Genomic DNA, 23559 nt, shown 5'->3' with positions numbered 1-23559 from the left:
CATACAGTTCTGGTGCATTTTATTGTGGACCATCACATTCCTTGGCATTTAATGTCCACTCTGCTCTTTAAAAAATTTGCATTTTCAGCTTAAATGAGATATGGGGCAAAAGGGTAAAATGATGAAAAAGTTATAACAGTAATTATTATCAATTATTATTATACTGAATTATTAGTAATTACACTTAAAATAAGTATTGCTGATGATAACACACTGTACTATTTTTTTGTAGACCTGAACTCAGTGAGCCTCAAGAACAAGGAGTTGGTCAGAAATGAGTATGCATATGTGACAGAGTATAACTCCCTCCCTGGTGAACATGTGCTGCTGACTGACCGCTACACTGAGCTGCTGATCATTCAGAGACACAGAGAACAGAGTGAGAGAGAGAAAGAGATTCGCTCCAGAGGAAAGGAGTTCTTCAGTGCCAGAGACAGTGAGAAGTACATCAACATCACTGTGGGAAAGTTTTTCAGTGCAGATGATCATGGACTCATTCCAAAAGCAGTTGCTCTCCAGGGAAACTCTGGAAATGGCAAATCCTTCACTGCACAGAAGATTATGTTGGACTGGGCATCTGGTAAACTCTATGCAGAGAATTTTGATTTTATTTTTCAACTGAAGTGTAAAGAGTTTAACCGAGTCTCTGGGGAGAAGAGTCTGGTGGAGCTCCTGAGATGCAGTCAGAGTTTAAGACCAGCACAGATCTCACAGATATTACAGCACTCACCAGAGAGAGTTCTCTTCCTCATAGACGGCTTTGATGAACTCAAACTCTCACAAGACAACATGTCCAACCTGTCTCTGCCCACTGATGTCCAAACTCCAGCCTCACCTGAGTCCACTCTGAAAGCCCTGCTGAGTGGACACCTGCTGCCTGAGTCCTTCCTGCTGGTCACCACCAGGTCTACAGCTACAGACACACTGAGCAAGCTGCTCAAAAAACCCCAGCGTTTCACAGAGATTATGGGCTTCTCTGAGAGGGGGGTGGAGGAGTACTTCCAGAGGTTCTTTAAAGATGATCAGCTCTTACAGACACAGGCATATGAGCATGTGAAGGCAAATGAAACCCTCTTCACTGCCTGCTTCATCCCTGTGATCTGCTGGATCATCTGCACAGTTTTCAGGGAGAGACACAAAGATGGCAAACATTCAGTGCATGATTTGGAAACAACCACCTCCATATATGTTGACTTTGTGTCCACTCTACTGGATCACCACTGCCAGGGTTTGAGTCAGTCTGTCCCCAGCCTGCTGAGGAGTCTGGGCCAGCTGGCAGAGAGAGGGATGCTGGAACAGCAAGTCCTGTTTGATCAGAAGAGTGTTTCAGAGACAGTCTCAGATCCTGCTAACATTCCATTCCTGTGTAAATTTCTCTTCAGGAGGAAAATCCGCCAAGAGACAATGTTCAGTTTCATGCATCTCAGTTTTCAGGAGTTCTTCACTGCTCTTTACTATGTCCTGATTAGCGAAAAAGAGTCTCAAATGAAAGTGACAGATTTGCTTCAAACTTTAAAGACATCAAGGTTTATAAACATTGAGTTGCTGTCCCTCCTGCCAGTGATCCAGTTTCTCTGTGGTCTGTCCAATACAGAAGTGAGCAGCTCTCTCATGGAGTCACAGAGTCTGTCTGTTTCTGTCACTATCCAAGACCAAATAAAGGAATGGATCCTTAACTTCCTTGAGGAAAGGGGCATGTCTTTGATTTCTTATATGGATTTGTTCATCCTTCATTGTCTCTATGAGCTCCATGAAGAGGACATTGTGAGGAAAGCTGTGAGGAGCTGGGAAAACATTAATTATATTCGTACTCCCCTGAGGAGGACAGACTGTTGGGTGCTGCAGTACTGTCTGCAGTTCTGTCCACACATCAGAAAACTCTGTTTTATAAATTGCAGTCTGACACCAGAGAAACTGGAGATTCTTCAGCCTGCAGTGTGCAGGAGTGAGGAGTTAGAGTGAGTACCTCTGTACAGAGTGAAGTGACCTTTCCTTAACATAACTATTGAGAGTTCACCCCTGACTAGACTGAGTAGTTCACCAAACATGATTACACTGTATATATTTTACTGTGACAAAATGTGATCAATAATAGCATTCAACCCTACACTCTGTATGGGAACAGTTTCCACAAACAGTTCATGGTTTTGGTGCTTAATTGAGAATTCATCAACTCATGTTTTGTCTTCATTGGTTCATGCAGTGATTTCTGAAGTTTTGATTTTGAAGGTTGGAGGTGGAGAACCTGTCAGATGATGATGTTGGTGTTCTGGTCTCAGCTCTGGGAGAAGGAAAAGACTTGCATTTCCTAGTGTAACAACTATTTATATGGTTCTAACACATCACTAATATTAAACTTTACAATATTGATCAGTTATTTCATTTCAATTTCAATTTTATCATGTTACTTTAGTGGTAGGCCAATCTCTTTTGCACTGATGATACAGCAACTAATAAAATTAGTATATTTGACCTTGGTTTGACCCATGTTCATAATGATGTGTATTAATGAATAAAGTTTACAGACACCACACTACAGCCCTGAGTGTCAGAGCTAGTGCAGTACACTCAGAACTAATTAATAAGACTTTTTATTTGTTTATCTTCCACAGACTGTGGAACAGTGTTCTGTCAGATCAGGGTGTGCAACAGATCCTGAACTCTCTCAACAGACAGAAGTCTGTGGGTATACTTTACCTCAAAGTGAAGGCCATCACTGTCAACACTGCTGTTATAATCACAGAATTTATCCAGAATAAACTGAATATAGAGAAATTAAGGTAACAATCATTTTAACCCAATAAATGAAAACAAAATACATCTGAGTGTTTCTTCCTATAGTTCTGCCTTTCTTCTCAAATTTACAAAAAAATTTCATTCTTCCTCTTTACTGCCCTGCATGGCCTTGGTAGACAATACTAATCTTTCTGAATTATATTTAGATGACTTAGTTCATACCTCTGTATCAGTACATGATGTGTGTGTTCTCTGAATGAATGTTGTGTCTGTTATGTCTGTGTAACTCTCTAAAAGCAGCACTATGATGGTCAATCAGACATTTGGTGACATCATTCAGAAAACACATTTACAGCATCTGACTACCAACAGGGTTTATTACTGACTGTATATGACATAGAGAAGAGCCTGGATATGGAGAGAGCTGTGTTCATTGCTGACTGTTTATTTAACTCTATGTTCATTACTGACTGTGTTTTTTTGCCTCTGTGCTCTGACTGACAGTGTTGAGGTGTATGAAGACAGTGATTTCAGACTCAACTTATCTCTCGATAAGTCAGCCAGTGACAGAGACCTCAGGTTAGAAACTCTTTCAGTGTCATTTTGGATTATAAGCATGTCTGTATTTCACTCATACCTGTATAACAACAACACCACCAACAATATTATTATTGTTATCATTACAATGTAACCAAACATTACCCCTATATAATATAAAACATATGATAACTGTATATTGCATATACATCCTCTAATGCACACAGAAAGATGCTAAGGATGATGTAATGTATATGTTGTGTGATTTCATGAAGTAATTTAGTAGATGTGTAAATGTAACTATGTGTCTGACTGGGTTTCAGGTTGGATGTACAACATAATAAATTAAATATCTTTGGATGGCCGTTTAGATCCTCAGTGATCTCCTGCCCACAGACTGAACCATTACAAATCAGTCTCACCTGGCCACACACAGAGACATCCAACATTAACTGGAAAATGTTCTACCAGATAATTTGCAGCATCAAAGATTTAAGAAAATAGTATGTTCTCTGACATTCCACTGTTTTCTCACACGCACACACACATGCTTGCACACACACACACACACACACACACACACACACACACACACACACAAGCACACACACAGTCTAAATATTCTCTGTTTCTATCCACCCATACCTTTAGCTTAGTCTGTGTTTGACTATTGTTCTCTGTATTTATTTCTAAGTGTTTAAGTATTTTTGTCAGTGAATGAATAATGTTTCCAACAGTTGCCAAGTGGTGGATGAGCAGTTGCATGATCTGCTGTCTATCATGAACTCTATGCCTGGTCTGAGGGAGGTGTATCTGGAGGTGAACAGACTGAATAAGAGCAGGGCTGTCAGGATCCTCTCCCTCATCCAGACCTGCCCCAGACTACAGGACATCAGGTAAGACAAACACCTGTCCATGACAGTAATTCCATACATTCATCTGTGCTCTGCTATAACTGCTCTTTGTCTTGTGAGTCTGTGTGTGTAAGGGAGAAAAACAAACTGTATAATGACCTCAAGAATGAATAAACCTGATCATTATTTACTACTGACTGTGTTTATTTGACTCTGTGTTCATTCATGGCTGTGTTTTAGTTGACTCATTAATATTCATTCATTAATGTTCATTAATGATTGCGTTTAGCTGATTCTGTGTTCATTACTGACTGAGAAAATACTTTAATCACTTCATTAATCACTGAAAAATTACTTATTTAATAACTGACTGTGTTCAGTTTGCAGTGTTTATTACTGTCTGTATTTAGTTGAGTCTGTGTTCATTACTGACTGTGTTTAGTTGACAGTGTGTTCATTACTGACTGTGTTTAGTTGACAGTGTGTTCATTACTGACTGTGTTTAGTTGTCTCTGTGTTCATTACTGGCTGTGTTTAGTTGACTGTGTGTTCATTACTGACTGTGTGTAGTTGACTCTGTGTTCATTACTGACTGTGTTTAGTTGTCTGTGTTCATTACTGACTGTGTTTAGTTGACTGTGTGTTCATTACTGACTGTGTTTAGTTGACCCTGTGTTCATTACTGACTGTGTTTAGTTGACTCTGTGCTCTGATTGACAGTGTTGTGGTGATTAGGAAAAGTGATGAGAGTCTCTGCTTGTTGCTCAGAATGTCAGTCACAGATGGAGACTTCAGGTAACAGACTCTTTATGAACCACTCTCTGTGTCATTCACAGATAGAAACATGTTTTTATTTTCAGTCATACCTGTACAGTTGATAACATAACCAATCATTCTTCAATGTAATATAAGACACATGATAACTGTATAGTGTATATACATTCTTTTATGCACACAGGAACATGATGTAACATCTATGCAGTGAAATATGAGGAATTAATTCTGTAGGTGTGTAAAGGTTACTGTGTGTGTCTGGCTGGGTTTCAGGTTGTCTGTTCAATATGACAGATGGATGTTTAGATCTTCAGAGATATCCAGCCCATTACTCTCAGGAATCAGTTTCACCTGTCCACACTCAGAGATATCCAACATCAACTGGACAACATTCACCCAGATCATTTATGGAGAAAATATCTCCAGAGAAAAGTATGATCTCTGGCATTGCACTGTTTGTGGACTCACACACACACACACACACACACACACTGTCTGTTGTCCAAGTGCCAGTGTACCAGAGCACTGGACATTTCTTTTTGCTAACAGGGGCGAAATTGTTTCTGCTGTTTTTAGACAGAGGCCAGTGCAGACTTTGCTTTTCCTTAGTTGTATAGAATTACTTTGCTTTTCATTTTGTTTTGTTTCACTTTCGGCTTCCAAAGTTTATTGGATTTTCCTTTTTTTTCCCAATGAACTGATACGTCCTTCAGTAAACGGCAAAATTCTGCACTGCCACTCCTGTCTCTGTGCCAAGAGAATATATATATATGCATTAGGTATATTTACAATCGCCACCCTGCATTCTACAGTCAGCCCCTCTTTTCCCTCTTTTCTCTCTCTTCTCTAACTGGTATCTCAGTCTGCAGTGTGGAATGTTTGTTATGTTTTTCTACTCATTTAGTCAGGTTTTTCTTTTAAGTTGTCACCCGTCTGTATGTGTTGTAGAGGGACAGATATACAGAGAGAGAGAGTCAGGGCTGAAGAGTAATTCTGACCTAACTGTCTATGTAGCTTTTTCCTTTTTCTTTCTTCCTTAAGTTAATTCTTTTTTATTTCTTAAGTTAATTCTTTTTTTTTATTTCTTGAGTTGTCTTTTTCCATTGTGAGTTTTGTACAGTCTGCTCTGCTGCCAACCATCATTTCACTGCTAATGTGCACTGTACCTTGGCATGTGACAAATAAAACTTTAAACACACACACACACACACACACACACACACATACACACATGCACACATGCACACACACACATACACACACACACATACGCACATGGACACACACGCACACATACACACACACACATACGCACACACACATACATGCACACACGCACACATACACACACACACATACACACACACATACATGAACCCACACACACACACACACACACACACACACACACACACACAAACACAACTTTTTTTTTACAATAGCCCAATTGGCAGAGTTGGTAAATTAAACTTTGTGAGTCCATGATTCCATTACAAATTCTCTCTTCTTTCATATGTCTGTCTATCACTTACTTTTCTGCATTTATCTCTGAGTGTTTGTTTCAGTGATTAAATAATGTTTCCTACAGTTCTCCTGAGCTTGGTTTGTGTGACCAGTTGGATGCTCTACTGTCTTTCCTGTGCTGTGTGTCTGGTCTGAAGAAAGTGAAACTGAATGTGAACAGACTGACTGAGAGCTGTGCTGACAGGATCCTCTCTATCTTAAACACTCTCATGGTGGCCTGCTCCAGTCTACAGGACTTAAGGTAAGAGAAACACCTGTTCACGAAACCACATCTGTCTGGTTATCAACATGAGTGTATGTTTTATGATGTTTAACATATGGTCGTATAGGCTGAGTTTAATGTCTGGCTGTATTTGAGTACAGTGTGTCTGTTTTTTTTATTTTAGTTTTAATGCTGGTAAAGTTTGGAAAGGTTTCTTTCTGGAGGAGGGAATCAAGCTAATGTACCACGATGAGGAACGTCCAGATTTCACTCTGACTATTGAGGGGTTCGTATCTGCAATTGTTTATAATTCTCTGTATTAGGAATGGCAACTGAAAAAAAAAATTATTTACTTTATTTTATTTTATTTCTTAAAGTATCGTCTGGTTATCTACTCCAGATGAAATATGAAACAGATTGTTAAACATACTCAGCTGGTCCCAAAACCATTCAGTAAACAAATTAACAATTACACATTATAGCAATCAATAAAAAAGTTTCTTATATTTTATTTGGTAAAAATCATTAAGGCAATTTAGGATTCATTATTGAATAATTAAAATCTTGTTTGTTGTCCTCAAATTTGTGCCACAGCAGAGCACAATAACAATTACGAACAGCTTTAAAAAAAACAGCCTTTTCCTTTACAACATTTGGAAATATCTAAAATGAGTCTGACATTCAGATGGAGATACTGCTGCTGACTGAGCTGGTTGATTTGTGACAGACTAATGTGAACAGACTTTAGCATCTTTAGCTTTGTCCACTTCACCACCATTACACATTACGCCTCCCCTCAGTCCTCATTACACATTACACCTCCCCTCAGTCCTCATTACACATTACACCTCCTCTCAGTCCTCATTACACATTACACCTCCCCTCAGTCCTCATCACACATTACACCTCCTCTCAGTCCTCATTACACATTACACCTCCCCTCAGTCCTCATCACACATTACACCTCCCCTCAGTCCTCATTACACATTACACCTCCCCTCAGTCCTCATTACACATTACACCTCCCCTCAGTCCTCATCACACATTACACCTCCCCTCAGTCCTCATTACACATTACACCTCCCCTCAGTCCTCATTACACATTACACCTCCCCTCAGTCCTCATTACTCATTACACCTCCCCTCAGTCCTCATTACACATTACACCTCCACTCAGTCCTCATCACACATTACACCTCCCCTCAGTCCTCATCACACATTACACCTCCCCTCAGTCCTCATCACACATTACACCTCCCCTCAATCCTCATCACACATTACACCTCCCCTCAGTCCTCATTACACATTACACCTCCCCTCAGTCCTCATTACACATTACGCCTCCCCTCAGTCCTCATCACACATTACACCTCCCCTCAGTCCTCATTACACATTACACCTCCCCTCAGTCCTCATTACACATTACACCTCCCCTCAGTCCTCATCACACATTACACCTCCCCTCAGTCCTCATTACACATTACACCTCCCCTCAGTCCTCATCACACATTACGCCTCCCCTCAGTCCTCATCACACATTACACCTCCCCTCAGTCCTCATTACGAATTACATCTCCCCTCAGTCCTCATCACACATTACACCTCCCCTCAGTCTTCATCACACATTACACCTCCCCTCAGTCTTCATCACACATTACACCTCCCCTCAGTCCTCATTACACATTACACCTCCACTCAGTCCTCATCACACATTACACCTCCCCTCAGTCCTCATCACACATTACACCTCCCCTCAGTCCTCATCACACATTACACCTCCCCTCAATCCTCATCACACATTACACCTCCCCTCAGTCCTCATCACACATTACACCTCCCCTCAGTCCTCATTACATATTACACCTCCCCTCAGTCCTCATCACACATTACACCTCCCCTCAGTCCTCATCACACATTACACCTCCCCTCAGTCCTCATCACACATTACACCTCCCCTCAGTCCTCATCACACATTACACCTCCCCTCAGTCCTCATTACACATTACACCTCCCCTCAGTCCTCATCACACATTACACCTCCCCTCAGTCCTCATCACACATTACACCTCCCCTCAGTCCTCATCACACATTACACCTCCCCTCAGTCCTCATTACACATTACACCTCCCCTCAGTCCTCATCACACATTACACCTCCCCTCAGTCCTCATCACACATTACACCTCCCCTCAGTCCTCATTACACATTACACCTCCCCTCAGTCCTCATCACACATTACACCTCCCCTCAGTCCTCATCACACATTACACCTCCCCTCAGTCCTCATCACACATTATACCTCCCCTCAGTCCTCATCACACATTACACCTCCCCTCAGTCTTCATTACACATTACACCTCCCCTCAGTCCTCATTACACATTACACCTCCCCTCAGTCCTCATCACACATTACACCTCCCCTCAGTCCTCATCACACATTATACCTCCCCTCAGTCCTCATCACACATTACACCTCCCCTCAGTCCTCATTACACATTACACCTCCCCTCAGTCCTCATTACACCTCCCCTCAGTCCTCATTACACATTACACCTCCCCTCAGTCCTCATTACACATTACACCTCCCCTCAGTCCTCATCACACATTACACCTCCCCTCAGTCCTCATCACACATTACGCCTCCCCTCAGTCCTCATTACATATTACACCTCCCCTCAGTCCTCATTACATATTACACCTCCCCTCAGTCCTCATTACACATTACACCTCCCCTCAGTCCTCATTACACATTACACCTCCCTACATATACATAGAGATAATAGTAATGATACAGACATTAATAAGGAGGGCATTGTCATTTTCAGAGAGCATTATCAACAGAGTAATACATGGACAATAGTGAGTATAATGGTAATGTCATATTACAGACATTAAAGCATAGAGGATTACAGTAATATTATTGTATATAATACATACAGTAATATGTATTATGAAGTGATGTTCGTGTACAGCAGAATGGTGATGTGTTAGTTATAGTGACATATACATAGAGATAATAGTAATGATACAGACATTAATAAGGAGACATATACATAGAGATTATAGTAATGATATTAATATTTATGGCCACTGAAACTTTATTTTTGTTTATTTTATTCTGTATTTCGAAATATGGTCTGGTTATCTGCTCCACATGAAATATAAAACAGATTTGATAAACATATTCTGTTTGTCCCAAAACCATTTTGTAAATAAATGAACAATTACACATTATAAAAATCAACTTCTAAATTTCTTATGTTGTGTTTGGAAAAATTATTAACGCAGTTTAGGATTCATTATTAAATAGTTAAAAAATCTGGTTTGTGTGTCATAAACTATGTGCCATAAAACATTTATTTTCTGTTTACTTGAAAACAGAAATTGGAGATTGAAAATTGACTGCATAGTAATCGTAATGATACAGACATTAATAAGGAGACATATACATAGAGATAATAGTAATGATACAGACATTAATAAAGAGACATATACATAGAGATAATAGTAATGTTACTGACATTAATAAGGAGACATGTACATAGAGATAATAGTAATGATACAGACATTAATAAAGAGACATATACATAGAGATAATAGTAATGATACAGACATTAATAAAGAGACATATACATAGAGATAATAGTAATGATACAGACATTAATAAGGAGACATATACATAGAGATAATAGTAATGATACAGACATTAATAAGGAGACACATACATAGAGATAATAGTAATGATACAGACATTAATAAGGAGACATATACATAGAGATAATAGTAATGATACAGACATTAATAAGGAGACATATACATAGAGATAATAGTAATGATACAGACATTAATAAGGAGACACATACATAAAGATAATAATAATGTTACTGACATTAATAAGGAAACATATACATAGAGATAATAGTAATAATACAGACATTTATGAGGAGGGCATTGTCATTTTAGAGAGTGTCATTAACAGAGTAATACATGGACAATGGTGAGTATAATATTAATGTCATATTACAGACATTAAAACATGAAGGATTATAGTAATATTATTGTATATAATACATACAGTAATATTTATAATGAAGTAAGTGATGTTTGTGTACAGGAGGATGGTGATGTGTTCTGTGTCTCTGGTTCTTTATGTAGGTGGACATGCACTAAAACCTCAGACCAGTGCACTCTCAATAACGACTGCAACCTAAAAGTGAATCTTCAGTTGTGTGGAGAGAGTTTTAAGTAAGAGAGACTTAAATTCTTATACGTGTGTATGTTGTGATTTCACTCAGTTTTGTAAATGTGGGATCAGACAACCACTGTCTCTCTAATTTTTATGATGTGAGGTCTCCCAGAAATTCAGTCATAAATCATTTGCCATATGTTCAATTTTTCTTTAATTTTATTTCTTAAAATTTGAACATTATTTTTGTGTAATGCACTGAGGTTATTTTGATGACATCTTCATTTAAATGGTCTCAGAGCTCTACTTAAACACTTTTCTACTCTATGCCCCGCCCCACGAGAGGGAGGTACAGATGGAGGTGTGATACCTTTAACCACTCTTTCACATTTATCCTCATTTAATATAGAGCCTGACTCAGTGTTGGGGGGGGCATAAAACATGGGAAAATTCACTTGGTGAGGGTACAGAATGACATCACCAGCCTATAAATGTAAATATATAAATGTATAAATGTAACTGTGTGTTTCTGACTGGATTTCAGGTTGCATTATGAAAATGCCGGAAGGATATTAATACCCTCAGCGTACTCTAGTCCTCAGACTAAACCATCACTCTCAGAAATCACTCTATTCTGTCTATACTCAGAGATATCCAGATTCTGGGCCAGATTCTCCCAGATCATTTACGGAATACTACCTTACAGACAAAAGTATGTTCTCTGACATTTCACTTTTTTCTCCCAAGCACAAACACACACATACATACATACATACATACACATGCACACTCTCTCTGGCTCAACCTAAATGTTTAACTCTCTGTGGGTAAGATTGATGAGGTGGCAGTAGTTGGTTGGCTGTTTACTGTTTAGAATTTCAGGGCACCTATCCTGACTGACAACTCAAACGAGACATCACTGAGGTCATACATTCTTAAGAGTTTGTAGAGTTGATATGAGAGAAACAGTATGACATGGCAAAGGTTTTGAATGAATTTTAATTGTATATTCAGAAACAGTAAAGACCAAGTGTGGAAATAAGAGAGAAAAGAAAAGTCGATAAAACTGAATTCTCCGAAACAGAGTACACATAACAACACAACTAAAACAGAAGAATCACAACATAAAATGATGACAGTAAACTGCAGAATGTTGAAGGAGATTGATGCTTTGTTTGCACTTTAATGTTGGAATGGTTCTGTTTTCGATCCTTTTTTAATCAGAGTGTAACTTCTGCTACAGTGTCTGTTTCTGTGTTATTGTGGGCCCCGTGGTAATTGCAGGTTCTGCCCTAAGAAACGTGTGTCAAGCAAGTCCAACAGATAAGATAATTTTGCACTCCTAACATTTGTTGTTTTTTAGGGTCTTTGTAATTCTCTGTGGAGCTTCCTTGGTGCTTGAATAGGTTGCTGTAATTTGTTAATACATCTTTAGAACGGTATGCTTATGCAGTGGTAGCAGTTCCTTTTCATTCACTGCCTGTTTAAATCTTCTCCCAGTCACTGAAGTTGGGGCTGACATCTCTATCACAACTGAAAGTTTTTACAGAGATGAGTGGTACTACTCGATGAGCTCATTTTTGGGTCCATGATTGGCTATGTTTGCATCGTCATGATTTGGGGGGGGGGGGGGGGGGGGGAGGGGCCTTTTTACTGTAACCCAAAGGTGTTCATTTATTTGTACATTTTAAGGTGTGGCTTGTGGGATGTATAGTTTGAGGTGGCTTGTAGGATGTGTAGTTTAAAGTGGCTTGTGGGATGTGTAGTTTGAGGTGGCTTGTAGGATGTGTAGTTTAAAGTGGCTTGTGGGATGTGTAGTTTGAGGTGGCTTGTGGGATGTGTAGTTTGAGGTGGCTGGTGGGATGTGTAGTTTAAGGTGGCTTGTGGGATGTGTAGTTTGAGGTGGCTTGTGGGATGTGTAGTTTAAAGTGGCTTGTGGGATGTGTAGTTTGAGGTGGCTTGTGGGATGTGTAGTTTAAAGTGGCTTGTGGGATGTGTAGTTTGAGGTGGCTTGTGGGATGTGTAGTTTAAAGTGGCTTGTGGGATGTGTAGTTTGAGGTGGCTTGTGGGATGTGTAGTTTAAAGTGGCTTGTGGGATGTGTAGTTTGAGGTGGCTTGTGGGATGTGTAGTTTGAGGTGGCTGGTGGGATGTGTAGTTTAAGGTGGCTTGTGGGATGTGTAGTTTGAGGTGGCTTGTGGGATGTGTAGTTTAAAGTGGCTTGTGGGATGTGTAGTTTGAGGTGGCTTGTGGGATGTGTAGTTTGAGGTGGGATGTGTAGTTTAAAGTGGCTAAGGCAGCAGGGTGCCACCACTGCTTTTCCCATCTAGAAAACTTACTGTTGAGTGTTGAGTGTTCTGTTATTAAAAACTTGTGACAAGCTCTGAAGTCTGGGTTTGTGTGTACCATAATTCTAAACTGTGTTTTAGTTTAGACACGTGTAATCTTTAAGTGAACCACTGAGGAGCATTAAGAATGTTCTATATATTATCATTCTCTTAATCAGCATGGCTAAGGTCAGGGCTTGAATTCTAGTCATGATGCTCTGGGACAAGAGCTCCAACTGTTCAGACACTGCACAGACATGATCATTACTCTTGTAGCAATAGCAGTAGCAGCAGCAACATTAGTAATAGTAGTAGCAGTAGTAGTAGTAGTAGTAGTAGTAGTAGTAGCAACAGTATTAATAGTAGCAGTAGTATTAGCAGTAGTAGTAGCAGTAGTAGCAGTCGCAGTAGTAGTAGCAGTAGTAGTAGCAGTAGTATTAGTAGTAGTAGTAGTAGCAACAGTATTAATAGTAGCAGTAGTAGTGGTAGTAGTAGTATTAGCAGTAGTAGTAGTGGTAGTATCAGTATCAGTATAATTTCAGTAATAGTAGTTTGTTGGGTTTTGTTGTTAGTCGTGGGTTTTGTTGTGATTTATTTGAGTCCCACTTTGTGAATTATGTTGCAGTCATATTTGGAGACTTGTGTATCACCCCAACAGGGTGCTGTCTGTATGCTTGTACCTACAAACAGGGCTCTCCTACCCTTAAAGGCAGTGACATGTTCAAACCACAGGTCACTTATTGGATAGTTAGGGTCACACTATTTTTTCTGAATTGATTTTTAAATGTTTGTTTCAGTTATCAAATAGTTTTTTTCCACACAGTTTCACAGAGTTTGATGAGCAGTTCCATGGTCTGCTGTCTTTCCTGCACTCTGTGCCTGGTCTGAAGGAGGTCCATATGACTGTGTGGAGACTGACTGAAAGCTACGCTGCCAGAATCCTCTCCCTCATCCAGACCTGCCCCAGTCTACAGAACATCAGGTAAGAGAAACACCTGTCCATGAAACCACTTCTCTCCAGTTATTTGTGTGAGTCTGTTTTTGGTAATCAGACATTTGGTCATACTGGCTGAGTGTATTGTCTGGATGTACCTGAGTGCTCATTAACAGTGTGTCTGTTTTCTGTATTTTAGTTTTAAAGCTGTTGAATATGAGGAAGGTTTTTTGCTGGAGGAGGGACTCAGGTTACTGCAGCACTCTCAGATACGTCCAGACTGCACTCTGACTGTTGAAGGGTTTGTATCTGTACATTTTTATAACTGTCCGTGTCATGTGAAATTACTTTCCTTTTTGATTATTCTGTCTCTCTGTCTCTCTTTTTTATCCAGTTTTCCAAATACTCCACATGAAAAACAGTATACAAAGGCTGAACATTCACAGCTGGTCCCAAAACCATCCAGTGCACAGAATACCATTACACACTTATATCACTCATTATCTCAGTCACTTACATTTAATTTAGTAAAAGGAGTCAATGCAGTTTAGGATCCTTTTACTGAAGAGGAATAGGAAACTACTACAAAACAAATCTTATTTTGTATCCACGCTGTTAGCACTAGCAGCCTCACCTCTGTCCTCAAAAACCCTCAAAAATTTCACAGTAAAATCATCAATAATTTGATTAATAAAATCTGACCAAAGCAGTTGTAACTAAAGTTCATATTAAACTGCAATGCTTTCTTGATCCCTGGTTACTGAGGGCAGTACCTTGGGTTCATTTACTTTGTTCCTAAAATATTATCTCTTAAATCCTTTTCTAATTTAGAGGGAGTCGCTTAGCTTAGAATGTACAGTTCGTCTGTCCTTATTCAATACTTACTGTTACCTTTAGTGTTCTACTTTCAGTTCCAATACAACTATGGAGCACATACTCCGATGGACATATAGCAATTTACCACAGACAGTTATTCAGGATAAGAATACAAATTAAGTACACTAAGTACACTTTTCCTCCACAAAGCTAAAGGAACTCACAAGCTTTTCAGATCACGATGAGCGTTACTTGTTTTCCCCTGTTTTACAGAACGGAAGACTGGCTTGTGTCCACAGACACTAGTTAATAAACTGTTAGCCTCTGCGTTAACAGATGCTCAGCTAAACCTGATACATTTGAAAAAGAACGTCTATCTGTTAAGTTTCATCAGACACATTTCCACATGTATTTGACATCGTTCTATGCTTTCTGAAAGCGCTCTTTTTCTTCACTGTTTTGAGCAAATAGACAATTGACTTCATGTGCATCCCTACTCTGTATAGAACTGATACCATCTGACTGATAGAGATAATATTAATGATACAGACATTAATAAGGAAACAGATACATAGAGATAATAGTAATGATACAGACATTAATAAGGAAACAGATACATAGAGATAATAGTAATGATACAGACATTTATAAGGAAACAGATACATAGAGGTAATAGTAATGATACAGACATTAATAAGGAAACAGATACATAGAGATAATAGTAATGATACAGACATTAATAAGGAAACAGATACATAGAGATAATAGTAATGATACAGACATTAATAAGGAGACATATACATAGAGATAATAGTAATGATACAGACATTAATAAGGAAACAGATACATAGAGATAATAGTAATGATACAGACATTAATAAGGAGACATGTACATAGAGATAATAGTAATGATACAGGCATTAATAAGGAAACAGATACATAGAGATAATAGTAATGATACAGACATTAATAAGGAAACAGATAGATAGAGATAATAGTAATGATACAGACATTTATAAGGAAACAGATACATAGAGATAATAGTAATGATACAGACATTAATAAGGAGACAGATACATAGAGATAAAAATAATGATACAGACATTAATAAGGAGACAGATACATAGAGATAATAGTAATTTTACATACATTAATAAGGAGACACATACATAGAGATAATAGTAACATTACTGACATTAATAAGGAGACATATACATAGAGATAATAATAATGATGCAGACATTAATAAGGAGACATATACTTAGAGATAATAGTAATGATACTGGCATTAATAAGGAGACATATACATAGAGATAATAATAATGATACAGACATTAATAAGGAGACATATACTTAGAGATAATAGTAATGTTACAGACATTACAGGCACTGTCATCTTAGAGAGCATTTGTAATGGAGTACTATACATAGACTTTGGTCTGTATAATGTTATACTGTAGACTTAGAGTATTACAGTAGTGTTTAGTTGTTATTTTTGTCTCTGTGTTTATGGAGAGCTGTAGATGGATGTGAGGTTTGTGAAGAGCAGAGTGATAATGTGTTCTGTGTCTCTGTGTTTTTTATGAAGGTTGAGATGCACTAAACCCACTGACCAGTGCACAGAACTGAGACAGTGGGGACAAGACTGCAACCAGAAAGTGAAGCTTCCGTTCTGTGGAGACCAGCATCAAGCCCTAGATCTCCACTGAGATCAGGGTCTTCAGCCACTGGATCTGGTCTAAAAGGGTTTACTTTCACATGAATACTAAGACCAGTCTATTTGAGATCTGGACCCCAAAAAAATCTTTAAATCTCAGGCCAGCAAGAGAGATTGATCCCATATTCATATATAACATTCCCTGGTCTAATATGATGAATAGAGATATAAATATGTATAAACATGATGCTGTAATACTGAATTAAGGCCAGATCTCCCAGTGATCCTCATACAGTAACAGTGTGTGAATACTGAGGGTTTCACTAATAAACCTGCAGTACAAAGCTCTCCGGAGAGTTTCTCCTCCCTCAGGTCTAGTCATGTGCTTTGTAACTGATGTGATCTTAAATGTCTATCAGATATGTATTCTGTCTAATGTGTATAGTTATTCTTTTCATGGAGTCTGTGTTGTTTTCTGTATTCAGTTACTCACATATGAGCTACAATTGTTTCCGTGGCAATGGGCTACAATTGTTTCCATTTGTAATTAATGTTGCAGTATGATGAAGTCATCAATGAACCTCAACGTAAACTCAAGAAAGGTCAACTTCATCTACTGCGTTCGAGACAGTTCATTTCCAAACAGTCACATTCCAGTTTAATACTAGCATCGCTGGTATGTTTTACATCTATTGGATATTGTATGCAGTGTACAGTATTTCTGGATTATCTGATGTATAACATAATAATATTTTACAAAGTGTATTCTAAGTTATTTGTCATATAATATAATAATCGAGTTAAGTTACAGTTCGTTTGTATTACTCAACTTCAGGCAAAGATGCAGTGGTTGTTCATGTTGTTTATTTAAGTGTGTTTATAATCATTATGACTGTGTTTCTGTATTTAGTTTCACCTGTCTGCAATCGTCATTAAAGGAAGGCGAAGCCAGTTAAGTGTCATCTGAGTGATGATGGCAAAGGGAGTTTAACCACCCCTTCAATTTACAAAAGAGATTGTAGAGAGGACAGAACAGAGTCTGTCTGCCAACATTATGACATAGAGTCTGGTACATTCTCTATTCTGTCGTTTATGCAGTCGACCTAGAGGTCACATTTCATTCCTTTCTGTCTCTGTATTGTTAGTGTTCTCACATAAATGAACTGCAGTAGAGTACAGTTCTGTGTCTGTATTGTTAGTGTTCTCACATAAATGAACTGCAGTAGAGTACAGTTCTGTGTCTGTATTGTTAGTGTTCTCACATAAATGAACTGCAGTAGAGTACAGTTCTGTGTCTGTATTGTTAGTGTTCTCACATAAATGAACTGCAGTAGAGTACAGTTCTGTGTCTGTATTGTTAGTGTTCTCACATAAATGAACTGCAGTAGAGTACAGTTCTGTGTCTGTATTGTTAGTGCTCTCACATAAATGAACTGCAGTAGAGTACAGTTCTGTGTTGTGTTCCCGCCCCCTAATGTGCATAGTATGGGCAGGGCCCTGGGTTCTTTTCAACCTTCATATCATTTCTATTTCACTCAAATACTCTTCATGGTGATTATCTTGGGCCAATTTAGTGTATCTGGACATATAATATTAAGGAGTACAGGCAAGCCAGAATATTTTATCTTAAAGGGAGAACTTCAACATAAGAATAAAGGTACTAGATTAAATTCTTACCACCAATACAAACCTCTGTTTGTGTGAGGGATGAACACAAACCACTGATCTCAGATTTAGAAATACTAATTCCCAACTATTCACTGAATCAGTTTTAAAACCAAATAGAATTTCTTACTCTATTATGTATCTTTTCACCAGTTTTACACAAAATGTTAACTTTTTCCTTTGTTTATTCCTTTTCTATTTTTTTTTTTATTCTTTTTCTTTTTTCTCTTTTTTTTCCAAATATTCTCAAAAGTACTATGACACACCGTTGTAATGGTTCATACTTTGTATGTGATAATATGCATTATTAGGGTTTGGAGGGTTACTTTAAAAATGTATTGGCGAACTAAATAAAGAACTGTCTGAAAAGCTACGACTAATATCTGATTTAACTCTTGACAAAGCGGTAGAGTTCGTGTGGCAGTCCAAGTAAAGGGACATGTCAGGGAGCAAGGCGCACATGCTAACAGCTGCACACGGCTCAGTGAAGTTGCCAAGCGTGTGCGGCATGCAGCACAGCCAGAGCACAGCCATGCTCAGCGGAACAGCAGCGACGGGAAACCAGCACAGCCCTGGAAAAGAAAAGGAGAGAAACGTTACAGACGCGGAAAACCGCACGCAAAAGGAGACAGATGTCCGCGAGGAATGCTGAATGTCACACTTGTGAAAAGATGGGACGCTTTGCGGCTTTGTGCCGTGTGCCAGTAAAGCAAACAGAACGTACGCTAACCTTCCATACGTCCATCCTCATGCTGGCCTCCCACATCGGCGGAAGTCTCGCCTAACGTCAGCCGTAGTCTGGTCTTTAGGTGGGTCTTCCTTTTTTATTAGCCAAGGGTCCATTCCTTGTGGCTGGCAGCAGAATCTGGCGGGATTATGGCGGAAACCTTGACTGTAGTAGAAAACCAACAAGTTCATGTGGCTCAAAGGTGTGCTGCAGATAGAAATCTTAAAAGACTATGGAAAAAGTTGTTTAGCGACCCAAATAAGATCTCCTGTGATCCCACCTGTGGGTCACGACCCAGACTTTGGGAAACCCTGGTCTGAAGAATATAAACAATGTGTTGAAGAGATTAGATATCAGACCAAATGATCTGTGGAATGTCAGTGTTAATCTGTGGAATGTCAGTGTTAATCTGTGGAATGTCCGTGTTAATCTGTGGAATGTCAGTGTTAATCTGTGGAGTTTGAGAGGTGAGGGGAGAGTAGACTCAAGACCACTGCCTCCTGTGTTGTTCTGTCAGTGGTCTGCAGCACTGGAGCAACCTCTCCAGGGCACAAGTCAGGGGAAAAGGTGTGTGGAGACCCTGCCCGGTTATCAGAGTCACCATCTTAGCATTGTCAGTGTGATCCAAAGGACAGCAGAGTTGGCACCAACTTGCTTGCAGTTTCCGAAAAAAGATGACTAATGGTTGTGGTCGTTGGATAGAGGCCGCACTCGTAGCTCCTGCCTTTCCCAAGGCTCGCGCAAGGAAGGGAAGGCATTTACCCGCAGGGGGGACCACTGATGGGACATGCATGCCTTATGTTTTGGGTCCCAGACCATGTGAATGTGCCTCTCAGTTTAGCCTGGGGCCTTACGGTGCCCATTGCTTGGGGCTTGATGTGGAATGACGGTATGGTACCCATTAGGAGCCAGTCCATCGTGAACCTGCTCCAATGTTTAATTTAAACAAAAATAAATATTCTCTGGAAGGTTCAGTCAAACAGGAGAGAGAAGGAACATCACACTCTGTTCATCAGCTGTGAATAATAGTGAATTTCATTCAAATATGAAACATTTAAATACTTAGTCATCTCCAATGGTACTGATTTAAATATTTTAAGTTTAATCCACATCGCTAATCCTTATTGAAATAAAATAAAGGCAGACTTCCCTTAGTTTCATGTGTGAGTCAGGAAACAGCTGCTTTTAATCACAAACAGAGAAAACATGACCAATTAGACTGCTCCTCCTCCAGTTACTAAGCACATGTGACGCCTGCTCCCTCTCCAGTCAAAGGGGCGTCTGACTACTAAAAATACATTTTAAAAATCATTACTAAAAATTCACAATTAAAAAAAAAAAATGTAGAGAACTGGGCTTGTGACCGTAGGGTTGCCGGTGCAATTCCCAGGACCGACATCCGTGGCTGGTTGCCCTTGGGCAAGGCACTTAAACCCAGTGCCCCCCTGGGCGTAAGGAATGCTGCCCACTGCTCCTGTGTCTGGTGTGTGTGTTCACTACCGATGTGTTGGATGGGTTAAATGCAGTGTGTGTGTCCCATCACTAGGGATTGGCAAGTAATGCCATTTCCTTTTTCACAACCTTCCGAAGAATTTTCTCTGTCCCATTCCACTTACAGTTTATCATGTATTTCACACACAAACAAAATGGTCAGGGAAGAATTTCTGAATTGTGCCAAGTCATTTCATGTATCAATCAGTCGAGTTCATTTTGCATGCAGTACTACATTAAATCCACCAGAGGGCAAACATGCTTAATGTCCATCAGTTACATTTTCCATGTTGCATGCATACACGGACGCATGCGCGCGCACACACACACACAGATGTGCGTAGAGATTTAAACAGGCTCCATACTTAGTGTTGTAGCTGGCTGGGGGTGGGAACACAGTGGAGGTTTAGTGTTTGTAAGGTTTGCTGGTTACACTGTGTGTGTACGTGCTGTTCCAGGCTAACCTCTGCATTCTCAGAGTTGCTTTAGGCGTCCTGGTGAGTGCCCGACCTAAAGGCAAGGCTATATTTAGAACTACTGTCTGGAATGACTGTCTCACAAAAGCATTCTTATCTCTAACAAACACAGAGAAAGGACCTCACCAGCTCATTACAGTTTTTTTTTTATTAAAGGATGCAAGCTCAGTTCAGTGAGAAGAGGGTGGAGAGAAAATGTAGCTGATGTCATAATTCACTCTAACCGAGGAGAGAGAGAGGTAGTGCTCTCACTGCAAAGACTGAAGAATAGACCCTTAATGGAATTCCTGATGAAAACCCTGTGAAGTGTAAAAAAATACACCCTTAATGGCATTCCTGATGAAAACCCTGTACAGTGTAAAAAAATACACCCTTAATGGCATTCCTGATGAAAACCCTGTACAGTGTAAAAAAATACACCCTTAATGGCATTCCTGATGAAAACCCTATGACAGTGTTTATCTCTGAGATTCTTTGTAAGCTATCTTAGATTCTCTGTGAGTTATCTTAGATTCTCTGTGAGTTATCTTAAATTCTTTGTGAATTATCTTAAATTCTCTGTGAGTTATCTTAGATTCTCTGTGAGTTATTTTAAATTCTTTGTGAGTTATCTTAGATTCTCTGTGAGTTATCTTAGATTCTCTGTGAGTTATTTTAAATTCTTTGTGAGTTATCTTAGATTCTCTGTGAGTTATCTTAGATTCTCTGAAACATGTTTGTTTATTAGTCTTGTTCTCTCCCTCTCAGCATTTGTGAAACTCTCTTTGATTCAGTTTGACACATGAGAGAAAAAAACAAGCCTGACATTAAAGTGTTGATCACTCGGAAAAAGTTCTGTCACCCAGGGATGTCATCAGCATGGACGTCAACTCTAATCATCTCTCTATTCCTCTCATATTCTTTCTCTCTCGCTCTCTCTCTCTCTCTCTCTCTCTCTCTCTCTCTCTCTCTCTCGCTCTCTCTCTCCCTCTCTCTCTCTCACCCTCTCCTCTTTACTGTTCTTTTGCCTAATGCACAAACACCCCCCCATACACACAGACACACAGACACACACACACACACTTACAGCCTGACACCACTCCTTTTCTCACAGAGGACACAGAGGCAAGATCAGGAATCTCTGGGTTTATGTCCTTTGTTCTCTCTCTTTCTCTCTCTCTCTCTCTCTCTCTCCCTCACACACATACACACACACACACAAAGTCAAGTGACCCTGAAAAAAAATCAATTTTTTGAAATATAACATTAGACATTTAATAACAAAGACTTTCCAGCTGACAACACTTAGGATAATCTGGTAAAAAAAGAAAAATCCTTCATGAGGATCCAATACTCATGTCACTTGTGGTATTTAGTGCAAACTGAAAATACTGTGGACCTCTCTCATTTTCAAAAAATTGTTCGTCACTATAGTGATCCTGACGTGGTCCGTGCTTGGTCAAAATCAAATCAACAGTAGATGTGATATCCAAGCCGTTGGTTTACAGCGCTGTGAGTCCCGCAAGAGGGCGTGAGTTTGCAGTCTCACATGAATTCTTCATATCTGTGCGAGGCGGCCGAGCGCACGTTCAACAGCGGGACGGAAAGCTGGACCGCGGCTTCAAGCAGTGTAGACCTTATCAAGCAGGATCGTCTGAAATAAAAACTATCGCCTTCTGAATATCTCTACATTAATCACAAAGTATAATAACCTGGTAGGCCAACATCGTGTCGCTTGAGCTATGCCGGACAATAAGAAATTTTTTGAGAATCTCCGTGGAACAGGGAAGTGTATCGGGGTCCTGACGAGCGGAGGAGATGCTCAAGGTAATTTTCCGCCAACAAACGGATTAGTTTCGCCGCTGATCAGTCACCGTGTAAAGGTATTCTACGAGTCTGATCGCTCAGGAACCTGAGAACGGTATCGCCTTCTTTCTGCAGCCGCTTGAAATACTGATATATATATATATATATACGTGCAACAGATGCTACTGCACTTGTGCGCTCGCTTACTGAAATATGTCTGAGTCAGAAAGAGCTCTAAAAACTACCTTACATTATGAGAAACTATTTACAGATTTAATATAGTTTCACAACTACTTACACTGTAAGTTGTGTATAGATGAGCTTTAAATGTCGTGCCATCCGAATGAACAATTATTGAATGGCTGACTGTGTTTTTTAATCAGTGCAATTTCAAGTTTTAAATATATAATTATTTGTTGAATGTTAAAGTGAAAAAGGCTGCAATGCAGAATTCCCTCTTTCCCCTCTCAAGACCTGTAACCGCACGTGAGCGTCAAGTGTTCGACAAACAAAGTCCGTTTTAAACTGTCATAAGCTATGAAGGAATTGTGTGTTGTGGATTTCACTAAAGCCTCTTGAATATGCCTGACTATGGGATCGTTTTATTTGTCCTTGACCATTTTTTCACAAGCCACTGCCCTGATCTCGTATTCGTGCTGCTCGCCTGGAGCGTGTGTCGTGACGCGTGCGTGTGTGTGCGGGGGTGCGCGCGTTGCGTGTATACGTGAGGGGAGGCAAATAATAGCGCCCGGGCTGCCGCGATGCGTCACTCCAGTGGAAAACCCAACCGGCATCCCTGAGCGCAAACGTGATTCGAGAGGCGTTCACATCATGGTGCGGAACTGTCATTCAGTATTTTTCTGCCAACCGA

The 23559-nt window shown here is 39.6% G+C and overlaps 2 protein-coding genes across 2 annotated transcripts in view; both read left to right on the top strand.

Moving 5' to 3' along the window:
• LOC115811238 (NACHT, LRR and PYD domains-containing protein 3-like) overlaps nucleotides 1–16596 on the top strand; it is a 36129-nt gene extending 19533 nt beyond the window's left edge. The window contains exons 6-14 of the mRNA XM_030773358.1: nucleotides 233–1958; nucleotides 2230–2313; nucleotides 2613–2780; nucleotides 3241–3315; nucleotides 4011–4169; nucleotides 10782–10871; nucleotides 13961–14119; nucleotides 14271–14372; nucleotides 16476–16596. Coding sequence (XP_030629218.1) covers nucleotides 233–1958; nucleotides 2230–2313; nucleotides 2613–2780; nucleotides 3241–3315; nucleotides 4011–4169; nucleotides 10782–10871; nucleotides 13961–14119; nucleotides 14271–14372; nucleotides 16476–16596 — 2684 coding nt within the window. The remainder of the gene's footprint in view (nucleotides 1–232; nucleotides 1959–2229; nucleotides 2314–2612; nucleotides 2781–3240; nucleotides 3316–4010; nucleotides 4170–10781; nucleotides 10872–13960; nucleotides 14120–14270; nucleotides 14373–16475) is intronic.
• Nucleotides 16597–22624: 6028 nt separating this feature from the next.
• The window catches only part of pfkpb (phosphofructokinase, platelet b), a 26261-nt gene continuing 25326 nt past the window's right edge, over nucleotides 22625–23559 (top strand). Inside the window, exon 1 of the mRNA XM_030773314.1 lies at nucleotides 22625–22709. Within this exon, the coding sequence (XP_030629174.1) occupies nucleotides 22625–22709 (85 nt within the window). The remainder of the gene's footprint in view (nucleotides 22710–23559) is intronic.

The sequence above is a fragment of the Chanos chanos genome, chromosome 5 (assembly GCF_902362185.1).
Source record: "Chanos chanos chromosome 5, fChaCha1.1, whole genome shotgun sequence".
Lineage (NCBI taxonomy): Eukaryota > Metazoa > Chordata > Actinopteri > Gonorynchiformes > Chanidae > Chanos > Chanos chanos.
Note: the sequence above shows the minus strand (reverse complement) of the source record. Positions and strands in the feature narration are given on the sequence as shown.